The sequence below is a fragment of the Galeopterus variegatus genome, unplaced genomic scaffold (genome assembly GCF_000696425.1).
Source record: "Galeopterus variegatus unplaced genomic scaffold, G_variegatus-3.0.2 Scaffold5618, whole genome shotgun sequence".
NCBI lineage: Eukaryota > Metazoa > Chordata > Mammalia > Dermoptera > Cynocephalidae > Galeopterus > Galeopterus variegatus.
In genome coordinates this window covers 58,807-75,460 of record NW_007731729.1, presented here as the reverse complement: position 1 = coordinate 75,460, position 16,654 = coordinate 58,807, and the positions used below count along the sequence as shown (strand labels likewise).

Here is a 16,654-nt window from a genome sequence, read left to right as displayed (position 1 = left end):
CAGATTTGCCAGTGTTCATAGTTACACTTGAGAGCTTCTTGTAATGTTCTAAAAGCTTTTACTCTATCGAAAGTCAAATTTTAAAAACAGCAATAATGAATTCTTTTTATTAGGATAAACCACAGCTAAATGTATAAAGTGCTAATGTGGTCTGTCAGTCCTTCATCGTTCAGGTTAATAAATAGAGGTCCAGGGCCGGCCTGGTGGCGCACTCGGTAGAGAGCGGCGCTTGGGAGTGCGGCGGCGCTCCCACCGAGGGTTCGGATCCCATATAGAGACCGGTCCGCTCACTGGTTGAGCGTGGTGCGGGCGCGACACCGAGGGTTGCGATCCCGTTACCGGTCACGAAAAAAGACAAAAAGGGAAAAAATGAATAAATAAATAGAGGTCCAAACAACCCAAACCACCTCAAATTTCCCTACAAAATTCAAGGACACATCCTGTGGTATGTATAGCATACATACAAGACATACTCTTTCCCTAATCTATTTACTAGTAACAAGGATATTATTTTATAACTGAGTGAATCTGAAGAAGTATTTCCTTTCTTTCTTGAAAGACATTTGATAGACATTCTAGAGTAAACGAGTGCAGAAAATGGCAGGATGTTAAATATCAAAAAGATAATAGCCAAACATTTTCCAGAACTGAAAAAAAAATCTAATTTTATGATCATATTGTGTGATATTGCAGAACATAAAGATATTCCTAAAGCATACAAAGGAATGACAATTAGAGAACAGCAGATCACCGAGATTAAAGAAGACAATAGAATACTACTTTTGAAGCGCTCAGTGAAAATAACTGTCAGCCTAAAATCAACGGGATCGCAACCCTCGGTGTTGCGCCCGCACCTCGCTCAGCCAGTAAGCGGCTGGTCTGTATGTGGGATCCGAACCCTCGGCGGGAACGCCACCGCGCTCCCAAGCGGCGCACTGTAGCAGTGCGCCACCGGGCCGGCCCCCAAAAAGCAGTTTTTTGAGAGGAAAAACAAAATAGACAAGCCATTGGCCAGACTAACTAAAAACAATAAGAGAAAAGACACAAACAACAACCAGATATGAAAAAAGAGACATTACAACCAATTCCACAGAAATACAAAGAATCATTAGAGACTATTATGAACAGCTATATGTCAACAAATTTGAAAATCTGGAGGAAATGGATGAATTTCCACACACATACAGACTACCAAGACTAGACCAAGAAGAAATACAAAACCCAAACAGACAAATAATAAGTAATGATACTGACACAGTAATTAGCAGTCTCCCAGCAAAGAAAAGTCCAGGACCAGATGGCTTCACTGCTGAACTCTACCAAACCCTTAAAGAAGAATTAACTATTGTTATTGTTAATAGTTAATTGTTAATTTTAATTAACTATTAACAATCCTTTTCAAACTACTCAAAAGAACTGAAATGGAGGCCATTCTCCCAAACTCATTCTATGAGGCCAGCTTCACCCTGATACCAAATCAGACAAAGACACAACAACAACAACAAAAGAAAGCTACAGGCCAGTATCCTTGATGAACATAGATATAAAAATCCTTAACAAGATATTAGCAAACAGAATACAACGGCACATCAAAAAGATTATACATCATGATCAAGTGGGATTCATCCCAGGGATGCAAGGATGGTTCAACATATGCAAATCAATAAATGTGATACTCCACATCAACAAAAGCAAGGACAAAAATCATATGATTATCTCTATAGATGCAGAAAAAGCAACAACATTAGCATCCCTTCATAATGAAGACCCTCAACAAATTAGGAATAGAAGTAAAGTATCTCAACACAGTAAAAATCATATACAGCAAACCAACCACCAACATCAACCTAAATGGGGAAAAACTGAAAGCTTTTCCTTTAAGAACAGGAACAAGACAAGGACACCCACTTATACCACTCCTATTCAACACAGTATTGGAAGTATTTGCAGAGCAATCAGGGAAGAGAAAGAAATAAAGGGCATCCAAATTGGAAAAGACAAAGTCAAATTGTCACTGTCCGCAGATGACGTGATCCTATATATAGAAAACCCTATAACCTCTACCAAAAAATTCTTAGAACTAATAAACAAATTCAGTAAAGTTGCAAGATATAAAATCAATACACAAAAATCAGTACCATTCTTATACACTGACAACGAACAAGTAGAAAAAGAAATCAAGAAAGCAAGCACATTTACAATAGCTACTAAAAGAATAAAATATCTTAACTAAAGAGGTAAAAGATATCTAGAATGAGAAACACAAAACTGCTGAAAGAAATTAAAGAGGACACCAAAAGATGGAAAGACACTCCATGTTCATAAATTGAAAGAATTGACATTGTGAAAATGTCCACACTACCCAAAGTGATCTACAGATTCAATACAACCCCCATCAAAATACCAATGACATTCTTCACAGAAATAGAAAATGCAATCCTAAAATTAATATAGAACAACAAAAGACCATGAATAGCCAAAGCAATCCTGGACAAAAAATAAAATAAAATAAAACTGGAGGCATTACACTACTTGACTTCAAACTATAAAGCTATAGTAATCAAAACAGCATGGTACTGGCATAAAAACAGGCACATGGACCAATGGAACAGAATAGAGAACCCAGAAATCAAACCACATACTTACAGCCAACTGATCTTCAACAAAGGCACCAAGAGCATAAATGGGGGAAAGGACAGCCTCTTCAGTAAATGGAGTTGGGAAAACTGGATGTCCATGTGTTGAAGAATGAAACTAGACCTGTACCTCTCACCATATACCAAAATCAATTCAAAACGGATTAAAGACTTATAAGACCTGAAACTATAAAACTCCTAGAAGAAAACATGGGGGAAACACTTCGGGATGTAGGACTAGACAAAGACTTTATGAATAAGACCCCAAAAGCACAAGCAACAAAAGAAAAAAATAAACAAATGGGATTATATCAAACTAAAAAGCTTTCACACAGCAAAGGAAACAATCAACAGAGTGAAAAGACAACCTACAGAATGGGAGAAAAGATTTGTAAACTACGCATCTGAGAAAGGATTAATATCCAGAATATACAAGGAACTCAAACAACTTCACAGTAAAAAGCCAAATAACCCAATTAAAAAATTGTAAAAGAGCTGAATAGATGTTTTTCAAAGGAAGACATACAAATGGCCAATAGGTACATGAAATAATGCTCAACATCACTAGTCATAAAGGAAATACAAATCAAAACCACACTGAGATATCATCTCACCCCAGTTAGACTGGCTATTATTAAAAAGACAGAGAATAACAAATACTGGCGAGGATACAGAGAATGAAGAACCTTCCTACACTGTTGGTGGGACTGTAAATTTGGACAGCCATTATCGAAATAGTGTGGAGGTTTCTCAAACAACTACAGATAGAACTACCTATGATCCAGCAATCCCACAATCCCACTTCTGGGTGGAAATCATCATGTCAAAGGGATACCTGCACTCCCATATTTATCACAGGTCTATTTACAATAGTCAAGAGTTGGAACCAATGTCAATGTCCATCCACAGATGACTGGATAAAGAAAATGTGGTATACACAGAGAATTATGTTAAATGAAATAAGCCAGGCACAGAAAGAAAAAACCTCATGTCCTCACTCATAAGTGGGAGGAAAGGGAGGGAGGGAGGGAGGGAGGGAGGGAGGAAGGAAGACTGACCACAATAATACCTTGAACTTTCAGAAGGAGAGAACAGACCTATAGATACTAGAGGTGGGAAAGAGGGAGGGAGATGGGGGGTTAGGAAGAAATTGGGTAAGGGATATAAAGAATAATTATGATTTGTAATGATGAACATGCTAATAATATTGATTCGATCATCAAGAACTGTACACAAATATTGGTAGTCATCCCTGTACCCCATAAGTAGTATAATCAATTATGTTTCCATTAAAAACAAATTAAAAAACAAAGAATAAAATACTTGGAAATAACAAAAGAAGTATAAAACTTATACTCACAAAATTATAAAATATTGAAAGAAATCTAAATAAATGGAGACAGTCCAAGTTCATGGATTGAAAGACTTAATATTAAGATGGTAATACTCTTCATAATGATCTGCAGATTCAGTGTAATCCCTATCAACATCCCAGCTGCCTCTTCGGCAGAAATTGACAAAGCTAAAATCCCATGTGAAAATTCAAAGAACCATTAATAGCAAAAACAATCTTGAAAAAAACCAAAGTTGGAGTACTCACAGTTACCATTTTCAAAACTTACTATGAAGCTTCAGTAGAGAAAAGAGAGTGTATTGGCATATGCATAGACACATAGTTGATGAAATGTGTAGATGTGCCCTCAAGTTACGATATGGTCACATCCAATAAACCCATTGTTAAATTGAAATTATTGTAAGTAGAAAATGTGTTAAATACATCCAACCTACTAACCATCATAGCTTAACCTAACCCACTTTAAATGTCCTGAGAAGACTACATTAGCCTACAGTTGGGCAAAATCATCTAACACAAAGCCTATTTTATAATAAAGTGCTGCATATCTCATATAAGAGTATTGCCTACGTATCACTAGCCCAGGAAAATATAAAAATTCAAAATTATAGTACAGTTTCTACTGAATGTGCAGTGCTTTCACACCATTGTAAAGTCAAAAAATCATAAGTCAAACCATCATCAGGTGGGACCATCTGTCATTGATGGTCCATAAATAAACCCTGACATTCAATTGATTTTTGACCACAGCAACAAGACTATTCAATGGGGAAAGATAAGTCTTTTCAACAAATGGTTCTGGAACAACTGGAGGTCCACATGAAAGAGAATGAAGTTGGACCCCTTCCTTACACCATACACAAAAAAATCAACTTAAAATGGTCCTTAGACTTAAATTAAGAGCAAAAACTATAAAACTCTTAGAAGAAAATACAGGGATAAATCTTCATGACCTTGGATTTGGCAATGGATTCTTAGATATCATATCACAAGTATGAGCAACAAAAGAAAAAATAGACAAGCTGGTCCTCATCAAAATTAAAAATTTTTGTGCTTCAAGTACACTATCAATAAAATGAAAAAGAACTTAAAGGATGGGAGAAAATATTAGCAAATCATATATCTGATAAGGAACTTGTAGCTAGGATATATTAAAAAAAACCTTACAACTCAACAATAAAAAGACAGATAATCCAATTAAAATGGGCAAAGAATGTGAACAGGCATTTCCCCAAAGATGGTACACAAATGGTCAGTAATCGTGTGGAAGGATACTAACACCATTAGCCATTTAAGGAAATATAAATATAAACCATGATGAGGTATCATATACCAGAATGGCTATAATCAAAAAGACATAATAACTAGTGCTGTTAAGGACGTTGAGAAATTGGAACCCTCACACATTGCTGGTGGAATATAAAATACTGCTATGGAAAACAGTTTGGTAGTTCCTCAGAATTTTGAATATAGAGCTACCATATGACCCAGCAACTCTACTACTACTTATATACCTGAGAGGAAGGAAAACATGTCCACCAAAAACTTATAAACGGATGTTGATAGTAGTAGTATTCATAACAGCCAAAGAGTGGGAACAATCCAAATATCCATCAACTGATGAATGGATAAATAACAAGTGATATGCCCATACGATGGAATACTATTTGCTTATAAAAAGGAATGAAGTACTGATACACACTACAATACGGATGAACCTTGAAAACATTAGTCTAAGTGAAAGAAGCCAGTCACAAAAGCTCACATATTGTCTGATTCCATTTATATGAAATGTCCAGAACAGGCAAATCTATAGAGACAGAATGCATATTACTGGTTGCCTAGGGCTGGGGGTAGGGTGTGGAGAAGAAGTGGGGAAGGGGTTTGAAGAGAAATGGAGAGCGACTGCTAATGAGGACAGGGATTTCTTTTGTTCTAAAGTTGATTGTAATAATGGTTGCACATCTCTGAATATACTAAAAAAATCACTGAATTGTACACTTTAAACAGGTGAATTATATGGTATGTGAATTATTATGTCAATTAAGCTGTTTAATATGAAGAGACTCAATACTAAAAGAATTTTCGAGTAATGCAATTAACATAGGCAGCACATGTTAGTGAATGACAAAATACACATGACATTTTGCTGTACACATCAGTAACGTATAAACTAAAAAATTTGTTTTATTAAAATTATTTCCTAAATGAAACCACAAATAACTTAGCTATTATGAAAAGAAACTTATTTCCAGATTTATCCTCCAACACACAAAAAAATTGCTGTTCTGAACTATACAGTACAATTAAGATAACTTAGACAATATTAAAGAGCTGTGATAAGGAAAGAAGAACAAACTTACATCAGGTTCTAAAGTCACACAACGCTGAAACGCCTTTGCTGAACCTCCATAGTCTTCCAAGGCCAAATAGGCACAGCCTAGAGAAAACCACACCCCGAGCTGCAAAGATCAAAAGTGAAAGTTATTCAAACACATAGGTACATTTACATGATGTAATCTGAAAATTATTTCAGATACTGTCAACAAACACACTACACAGAATGCAGAGCTATATAATAAATGTTTGCCTTACCTTTAGTTTAAATGTAGGAAATTTATCAATGGAAATTAATTTTTCCATATATTTTTCAAAGCTAATATAGCACTGAAAGCATGTGCAATATCACTGCATATGTTTTGCTGAGAAAGACCACACTTTGTGTTAGCCAAATTTTATAAATGCAATGGAGAGGTCTGTTTATAAATTTTATATTAGAGCCTGATATAAACCTGGGATTAACTGAACATTTTCACTGAGCATCTACTATGTAGAATGTACACAAAGTATCAGCAGATTCACAACTGATGAATGTACTACCAATTTTAAAGGACAAATTTCCACTTTCCTTTTCAAATTAGACCGTAAGTACTTCTGCAGTTTAACCAAGAGCCAAACTGCCATAGCATACACCTGCTTAGGCATGCCTGAGAATAGTTTAGAAAAAGGAGGCTCAGAATCTGGATTACCAAACAGTCATTCAAAATGTAAAGCCTGAGTTAAGTCAATAAGATGTGTAAACATAGAGATGTAGATAACAGGTACAACAGGAAGCAACTGTTCAAATTACAAAAGAATTCTTTATATCACAGGGTTTCCTTAAAATTCAATAGCCTCTATCAAAAGGGGGATAAAACTGATAAAAATTCAATGAAATTAGTCAGAAATACAGCTACCATGAGTTAAGTCTGTTTTCCTTTCAAACATAGTAAAGCCAGCAGTAGATTAAAGTCTATTTTCTTACTGGCTTCCAGTACAAAGGCGGTGAGCCAGCCCATAGAGTTGGTTGAACACTTCAGAGTGGGAAAGGAAATGAGGTGCTCTGTTATGTATCCACAGCCTTCCATGGAGGCAGAGCAGGAGGCTGCCTGTACATCCCTCCTCCCTCAGCCAATCCCACAAAACTTGTTCCAGATGGCCAGCAAAGGCCAGAAAGTTCTTGAAGCAGATAAAGATTTTTAGGCCAAAATTAGAGATAAGGCTTAGAAAGCAAACATCCTTGGGCAATTTAACACTTTGCCATGAATTCACAAGAGGCTATAAATAACTGATCTCAGGAGGCTTTATGGAGAACAGATTTTGTTAGAGGAATAGGTAATGCCTGAAAAGGGGATGGGGGTGTGCCTGGCAAGAGAAAGGAGAAGCAGAGGTGCTAGGTTGAAACTAAAAGTTAGAAGTTCACTTTTCTGAATCATGGGACTTCCAGCAACTTAAAAATGAGCTCACTACTTTGCTTTCATCTGGTTATTTATAGGATCAATGAAAAGGACTTCAATGCACCAAACCACACTCACTAAACATGATATATTCCAAGAGGCCTAAAGTCTGATGCTACCTTATAAAATATATAAAACAAGCTCTCTAACTTCCAACCAAGATGAAAGTTTCAAAATCTGTGTATAATATTTCATCAATTCTAAGGTATACTTCCCCCCCACCATTTAACATCTCTAAAATAGAGATGCATCTTAAAAACCAATAGTTCATCAGAGTTTTATAGGCAACATTTTTTTTTTCAATACAAAGTGGTACTTAAAATAAAGGAGCCTCTAACAACTGATGGCATCTTAGATACAATGAATTATGGTAGCAAGTTTACTTGAATGAGAATTTCATTCTGGGACTAAATCAAGAACAGTGAGAACTGCCCTGAATGTTCACAAAATGCATGTGCCCTGCTTGTGTTCTGCATCAGCAAAGAACAAATACTATTTCCATGTGTTGTTATAAAAGCCAGCAAGTGTAAATTCAAAATCTAAATAAAAAAACTTTTAAATTTATTTTTTGGCATCTGGGTGGTAAGGGATTGAACCTGTTATCAGGTTGAAGTGTTATCAGCACTGCGCTCTAACCAACTGAACTAACTGGCCAGCCTCAGAACTTAATTTTTCTATGCACCTGAGATTTACAAAGGTTGCAAATGTCCAAAATTAACAATTACCTTATAGCTCTAAAACAGGCTGGTGATGAGGTTACTACTGACCTTTAAGTTTTTAAAACCAGTTAAAGTTTTATAATCAGTGTCTTCAAACCAAGACGTATTTAATGAAAGATCAGACAAATAACTCAATACATTCTCCAGTAGACAAGACAAAAAAAGTATTATGGTTCTCTTTTCTTTTCAGTCTTGATTATATCTGCAGTTGTTTTAATCATCTGCAATTGAAGGAAAATCCTAGGATCATTAACTGCTAGATTCCATCCATTGATAACATATAATTATGATGGGAACCTTTGCACACACCCTGTTCTTTGAAATCATGCAATGTTTTTGTTTTGTTTTGTTTTTTAGCATTAGGATCTTGTAAATTGCTTGTCGCTTGCTTCTCAATTAAGATCCTCAGAATTTGGGGGCCTGAGGAGAATATCTGGTGCTTCTTTTACTTTTTTCTTTTTAAATTGTAAACTATTATTACCAATAGTGACTGGCATCTTAGCTCAGTAAGATCATACTCTCAAGAACAGAACATAATAAAGGAAAAACAAAATCAAAAGAAGCTTCAAAAAAACTCTCAAATAATTCCTCAATATAGAGTGGTATTGAGTACCACGATCTTTATCTTCTAGTCCAGTGCTATGAGGTAGACATATCATGCTAGCCTCATTACATTTTCTAGTAGCTACATTTAAAAAATTAAATATAAATGGGTGAAATTTATTTTAATAACATTTTAACTCTATATTTTCAAAATGTGATTCCTTTAACATGTTATTAATAAACAAAATTATTGAAATATTTTATATTAATTTTTTATATTAAGTCTTTGAAATCTTATGTGTATCCAACACTTACAGCATGTCTCTATTTTGTTTGGCCACATGTCAAGGTTCAATTGCCATGTGTGGCTAGTGTCTACCATATTGGACAGCACAGTTCTACACTATTTCTCTGAAACACTGGCATAGACCCTGGAATATACTGCATCCTTCCCTTCTTTCTCTGATAAAATACTAGCTCCTAGGGCCGGCCCGTGGCTCACTTGGGAGAGTGTGGTGCTGATAACGCCAAGGCCACGGGTTCAGATCCCTATACAGAGATGGCCAATTGCTCACTTGGGAGAGTGTGGTGCTGATAACGCCAAGGCCACGGGTTCAGATCCCTATACAGAGATGGCCAATTGCTCACTTGGGAGAGCCTGGTGCTGACAACACCAAGTCAAGGGTTAAGATCCCCTTACCAGTCATCTTTAATAAACAAAAAAAAAAAAAAAAAAAAAAAAAAAAAAAAAAAGAAAAGAAAAGAAGAAAAAACCTAGCTCCTCTGGCTGAGACCCTGCCTTCAGCTCCCACCTTTCACACACTACAGTCACTCCTGCTCCTTTCTTTACAGTAGCAACCAAAACAGTCAGTGCTTAATGAGCATCTACCATGTGTGCCAAGCACTGGTAGCATGAGCCTTAATATATTACCTCTTGTATTCCTCATGAAACCCTGCAAGGTAGTTGATATGACCCTCATTAGAAAGATGAGGAAGGGCCACAGAATAAGTCAGGGACAGAGGACAGATGCCACTCAGTCAGTGTGACTCCAAAGCCCATGTCTTCTCCATTTGGGCACAATACCTCTCACTACACCATTCAGCCCACACAAGGCATGATTTATGGCAATAACATCCTTGTCACCGGTAAAGAGAAAAGGGGAAAAAATAGTGCAGTTAACATGTGCTGCGAAGACCCAGGAGATCAATTTTTGAAGAACCAGAAGCATATCTCTTTTCCTTCCAAAGGCTCTCTGGATTGGGCCAGGCAGGTGGACAAGATGAAGCGGAAGAATGGATGACCGTGTTCAGTGGGAGGGAAGAGCTCAAAGGAAAAGCTCTTACTGAAGGGGCTAGGCAACAACGGAGCATCGATAGAGAAGCTCCGGTTGAGATTTCTATAGAGTTTATTTCCAGGGCAAATTATGAAGGCAAGCCAGGTATAGGTATAGGTGTTGGTGTAGGAGTAGGTATAGATTTAGGTGTCATGAAGGCAAGCTAGGTGTGTTGATGTAGGTAGGCAATAACCTTTAAAAGCTGATAGTCCAGGATTTCTCTCTCAGGGAGCCAATACAGAAACACAAAAGCAAGCCGACTGTTTATTTTGAATGTGATGGTATATATACTTAAAGAATAGTTTTAAATTATTTTTAAAATAACTAACAAAGAACAAGAATGGTTGAGAAAATGGTCTCTTTCTGCATTTCCCTCACAAAGCGTCCTAGAGCACAGTACAGGGGAAAGACTGATGCCTGGTATTTAAGAGGTTCTGAATAACTGTATGACCTTGGGCATGTCACTTAACCTCTGACTCACAGTTCCCCAAGTGTTAAAGAAGAGGGGTGGACTAGGCTAAAATTCCAAGGCTCTTCAGGCTCCCCAGATTTTGAAAACCTAGAGGTGATGGGGTTCAAAGGTACACTAGTGCCATCTAGTGGCAAACTAAGTGCATTGACTATACGAATAGACTAGAATAAGCAGGTTTGAAAAGCTAGAAGGGAATCATTTTAATTAGAGAGGCCTTAGAAAGCAATTCCAAAGAAGCCAAGATGAATTTTAGGCCTAAAAAGAAAATAATTTGCCTAAAGCTACACATGGTATAGGGATGGCCGGTTAGCTCACTTGTGAGAGCGTGGTGCTGACAACACCAAGTCAAGGGTTAAGATCCCCTTACTGGTCGTCTTTAAAAAAAAAAAATCAAATTAAACAGCTTGCTATTCTGAGGGCTGACAAAGACTAAGCACCCCTAGAGAATGGGCATAAATTACTTTTATAATTAGGAAGTTAATTTTTTTTGTCTTTTTCGTGACTGGTAAGGGGATCACAACCCTTGGGGTGGTGTCGCCCGCACCGTGCTCAGCCAGTGAGCGCACCGGCCATCCCTATATAGGATCCGAACCTGTGGCAGGAGCGTCGCCGCGCTCCCAGCGCCGCACTCTCCCGAGTGTGCCACGGGGCCGGCCCTAGAAAGTTAATTTTTACAAAGTTATTTAAAGCACATGTGTGATAGTTTCCACTTGCTTATGCATATATATCACAATTTTCTTTCTTAAATTATAAGCCTACTACTCAAACTTCCTTCCTCTTCAAGGTTTTTACAGCATGAATAATCAGTAGCTTCACACTTTCTGCTAATTTTCCTTATACAATCAAGTGTTTTGAATTTTTCTCAATATAATAAAGGTTAACACATTATAATTGAATCCTAAAGCCACACTGCACTCTCCATTCTCTCCTTTCTGTATCCCTGACTCATTCCCATGACCCCAAATGCAGATAAATTGTTGAATGTGGTTTCATTAAACAGGAAATGACCCAAGACAAATCCAAAAGTGATACTAATATTGTTTGGCGGTAGCTTTTCCTCAAGTGATGCTTGATACTTATTATTTTTTTTTAAAGTGCACCGACTTTTCCATAACCAAATTTCTCATGAACTAAATTCTAAATCCTCCTCCCTAAAGAAACACAAGTTTTAACCTGTCAGCTTCTTTATCTCTCTAAAAGAATAGCTTCCTCTGTCTTTGTGTCTTCCTTTAAACTAAAGGATCGACAAAATCCTATTCATACTTTTACTATAGGCTATTAATTATTTAATGCCCTTTTCTCATTCTTGTCCTAGATTTGGTTATCACTAAGGTTCTTATGTTTGCCCACTCTTTCCAGAGACTTCATAAAGTGAAGTAATATAGGTGTTAACGTGTCATCTGCATGTAAGACTCTCCTGTTAGATAGATCTCCCTATTTGGGGGCTACAGGTAATTGGGCAACAATGATTTTCTAGCACCATTACTACTATGGTGCAACAGGCAGGAAAGAAAAGTACCACTACATCACATCTATTACTAAGAACTTCTTATGCACCAGGAGATATGCTAGGCACTGGACATGTACTGGTTGCAATTTTCCCAGCAGCAAGTTGAAGTAGGGATTATAATCTCCGTGTTACAAAAGCTCAGGAGGAGGAAGAGATCTGCCCATGTGATGTTCCTTGAGAGCACTAGAATTCAGAATCAGGCCCATGGTAGCCAAGGTTTTGCCCTCCTCATGGTACCTCAGGTCACAGCTAGAGCCCAGACGTTATAACCGTGCTCATATTTCTTGGCAGTTATGCAAGTTAGACACTGAGTTTCATTTTTTATTGCTTACCAACAGGAGAATGGAAGACCAAAAAAAGAAAGGATCTCTTTTTTCTATACATATTATTCACATGTGTTCATCCTGTCCTCTCCATTGGAATGCAAGCTCCAACCTCCTTCAGTCTTCCCACCACAAATAACACGAGTTCACAAAAGAAACTCTATAACTCCATCTCAAGTAAAAATACTTTCTCCTTTCAAAAACTAAAATGAAAGAAAGTTAACCCTACAAATCAAGGAAGAGCATGGCACAAGCCCCAGGATGATTACAATTGCAGCACATTGTATCATAGAAGCTTCATCTTATCATAGAAATTTCATCAACAGGCTGGGAAGGGTTGCTTCCATTCCTCTAAAATTCCCTGGTCTCAAAGAGACTCACTCGCTAACATGTGCTGGATGGTCCCAAAACATCAATCATATAACTTCACGTGGTTTCTGATGAAAGCTCTGATGGCTCTTCATTAAAGGAAGAAAACCTTTAATGAAAAGAAACCTGACAGTCTGGTATTCAGGGCTTTCCATAACTTACTTGCTAACATAAGATGATATCCTAGAGGCCAAACAGTGAAAAGGTTAAGCACAAGAGCTCTGGAACCTGAAATCCCAGCTCCACCTCTCATAAACTGTGGGATCTGCTACAAATGACTTAACCCTCTATTTCTTGACCTGTGAAAATGAAGGTAAAACAAATGATAAGCACCTCAGTGACTGTGCTGAGGATTAAAAAATATATGCAAAATACTTACAGAACCGTACCTGGCACCTAGTAAATACAGAATATTAGTTGCCACTACTATTATGATTATCATAAAATATGAATAGTCAAAATCTAGAGCTATCAAGAAACTGCACTCCACATGGCTGGTTTTCACATCTTCTAGTCTCCTTTCCTGGAAGATGTTTGCCTGATTTTTTCCTCCTATCCAAATCCCAGCCATTCCTCCTCGTTCACATCAATACTCATTTCTCCATCAGGCCTTTTCTGACCATTCACATCCTCATTCGTATAAGGCCATCACACATGATGCTATTCATGCCTCCTCTCTCCATTTAACCCATATAAACCACCGGAAGGCAAGAGTTCATGTCTTAATACAATATTTTATATCTGCCTCAATACCTCAAAATGGTTTACAAAGAGTTCACACTTACATACTAGCTTAGAATACAGATGAATAAATAGAACAGAATAAATAGAAATTGCTATTATAATGTTAATTCTCATCTTCCTTCCAGTCTCATCTGAAATATTATTCCTTGTTTCCAGAGCTAATACCTTCATCTTTTCTCCTTATTCCGCTCTCCCCCAGAATGATATTCCCTATTTGTCTTCCCTTCATAACATTTAGTCTGTCCACTGGGTTCATTCTCTCCTTTACCCACTGCAGTATTTCATTTCTGCCTTCAACAAAAGGTCTCCACTGTCTTGAAAAGTTTCACTTGACCCTCTGCCCCTATGAGTACAGTGCTCCACACTGGACTCTCGTCTCTGACGTGCCTCTACAATGAACATCTATAGATACTACATCTGTTTCTTCACCTATCACTTACTCTTTAATCTTCTCAATCTGTTTTTAAAGGTCATTAGTGAGCTCCAAATCCAATGACCTCTCCTTAGCCCTCTCTGGACTGCATGTGGCATCACTGACTGACACTTGTTCTTCCATGAACCCCTTCCTTGGGTTTCCTTCTATCCTTCTGACCAAGACTGGTGTATTCTGTTTGATACATATTTCACTGATGCCGTTTCTTCTACCTCCCTCCACCTGCTGAAGATGCCCAGAGTTCAGCACACTGCCTGGTGTTCTCCTCCAATGCAGTTGTCTGCGAAGAACTCACTCCCTTTCATGGCTTCAACTCACTTCCACAGAAAAACTCCGTCTGCATGCTCAGTTCTGACCTCACTATTGGGCTTCATTCATTCAGGCTTTTTATCTCCAGCAGACGATCACTCATCTCTGCTTAAATACAGCACCATCTCCTCATATTCAACATCCAAACCACATCGCTTTCCCTGCAAAAGACATTTCCCTTCCTGCCTGCTGAATTCTCTATGGCTATTAATAGAGACGTTTTCCTTTTTAATCAGACAATTGAGAAAATCGGCATCCTCTCTGTTTCCAAGGTCTCCCTCAATCCTGCCAGCTCAATGAGTAAGTCCCAGAAGATCTCCCTTTCTAACCTGTTCTATCTTTTCCATGCTGACTGCTAAAGCCAATGGTCACTCACCCACGACATTCATTCCTTATTTAAACTTCCTATAATGCCACTTTTGTCATATCACTCTTTTATTCAAAACCACAACAGACTCCTTCTTCCACAGGCTTTGATAACCCTGAAGGAGGGCATTCAAGGCCCTTTGCAAACTAGTTCTATCCATATCATTTCCTAGCAGAAACTCTCTGTGCTGTACTGATAGGTTGGTTCAGACCAACTCATTCCCACATCCGTGTCCGGTACATAGCAGGTACTCGATAATGCTTAGTTAGGCAACCACATAATGTGTTATTCAAACTGCAAATACTTCTGAAAGTGAACCATGACATTAAAAAATAATTTAAATGATATGATTTTTAAAAACTTATTTATAGATCAATAAACTTGACCAACAAACTGGTTTTACTATATCAAGGGGACTTATAAGATTATTCTATTCAAAAGCCATTTTCAAAAATAAAATTCTTTATTAAAAAACTTAAAATGTTGATTATCCAAACATTAATCAAACTATATGCTTATGATATTTTCATATTTCTGTAACATAATACAGAATTAATATAAAATTCTTTAATTTTTCTTAGTAGATATTCATATACTTTAATAAGTTTTTTAGTCATATCTGATTCTAACACCAGGTCACTGATATTTTTCTGATGAATGTTTTTTTTTTAACATGATCTTAGTATGTTTAATTTTTTCAGAAAATTGCCTGCTGTCTACTTCAAAGTTGTTCTTTATTGTTAATTGTCAAATTTATTGTTAATACATTTTAAATTGTTTAAAGTTTTAATTGACTCTTTTCTGTAGGCCATAATAATGTTAATTGAAAAAATATCCTTTTATAAATATACTGAGGTTCCTGGTAAACTCAGAGCAACTTCTGGTAACAGAATATATTCCTGATTCTAGTTTTGTTAATATTGAAACTTAGAAATATTTTCTTAGGTGTTATCTTTTGGCCTCCATTTCAAGTATTTTTCTTCAACAAATATTTTTAACAAGATAAAATTCATGAAATAAGTTGTCTCTATTTATGATTCTTTGTAATGTTTCACCTAAGTTAGATGCTGCTAAAGTATAGGCATTCTCAATTGCATTCAATTCTACTGTAGAATATAAATTTATTCGATTAAACTCTGAAACTCAATCAAAAGTTTCTTGTAAATTATTATTGATGTTTTAAATACAATGGTATTATTTTGTTTTTAAATCCTTATTTTTTAGAGACACATATAGAAATACTTTCAAATAAAATGTTTGCTTCAAAATAATATGGTATGGAGTGGGTAAATATACATGAAACAAGATTGGCCATGAATTAGTAATTGTTGAAGTTGGGCAATGGGTACATGGAGGGGGCTCATTATCCTGTTCTCTATGCTATTATTTATTTTCTGTGTTTGAAATTTTCATAATAATATGTTACCAAAAAAAGATTTTTCCTAAAGTACGTATTATGGGCTGAATTGTGTCCCTCCAAAATTTATGTGTTGAAGCCCTAACCCCCAGTATGAATAAATTCAGAGAATAAGGCCTTTAAGAAGGTAATGAAAGTTAAACAATGTCATAAGGGTGGGACCCAAATCTGATAGGGCTAGTGTCCCTATAAGAAGAAAAAGAGACATATAAGAGAAAAAAACAAAGTGTTTTCCTACTCTACTCTCTTACATGGTCACTCAGTACAACACTTCTGACACCAGATTCTCCAGAGGATACCAGCTCGTTATCCTATAACTAAATTCTGACACTATCTACCTGGATGTAT

The 16,654-nt window shown here is 36.8% G+C and overlaps 1 protein-coding gene across 1 annotated transcript in view; it reads right to left on the bottom strand.

Moving 5' to 3' along the window:
- The window catches only part of LOC103605144 (tetratricopeptide repeat protein 27-like), a 79,867-nt gene that overhangs the window by 26,833 nt on the left and 36,380 nt on the right, over positions 1-16,654 (bottom strand). Inside the window, exon 5 of the mRNA XM_008589731.1 lies at positions 6,354-6,452. Coding sequence (XP_008587953.1) covers positions 6,354-6,452 — 99 coding nt within the window. The remainder of the gene's footprint in view (positions 1-6,353; positions 6,453-16,654) is intronic.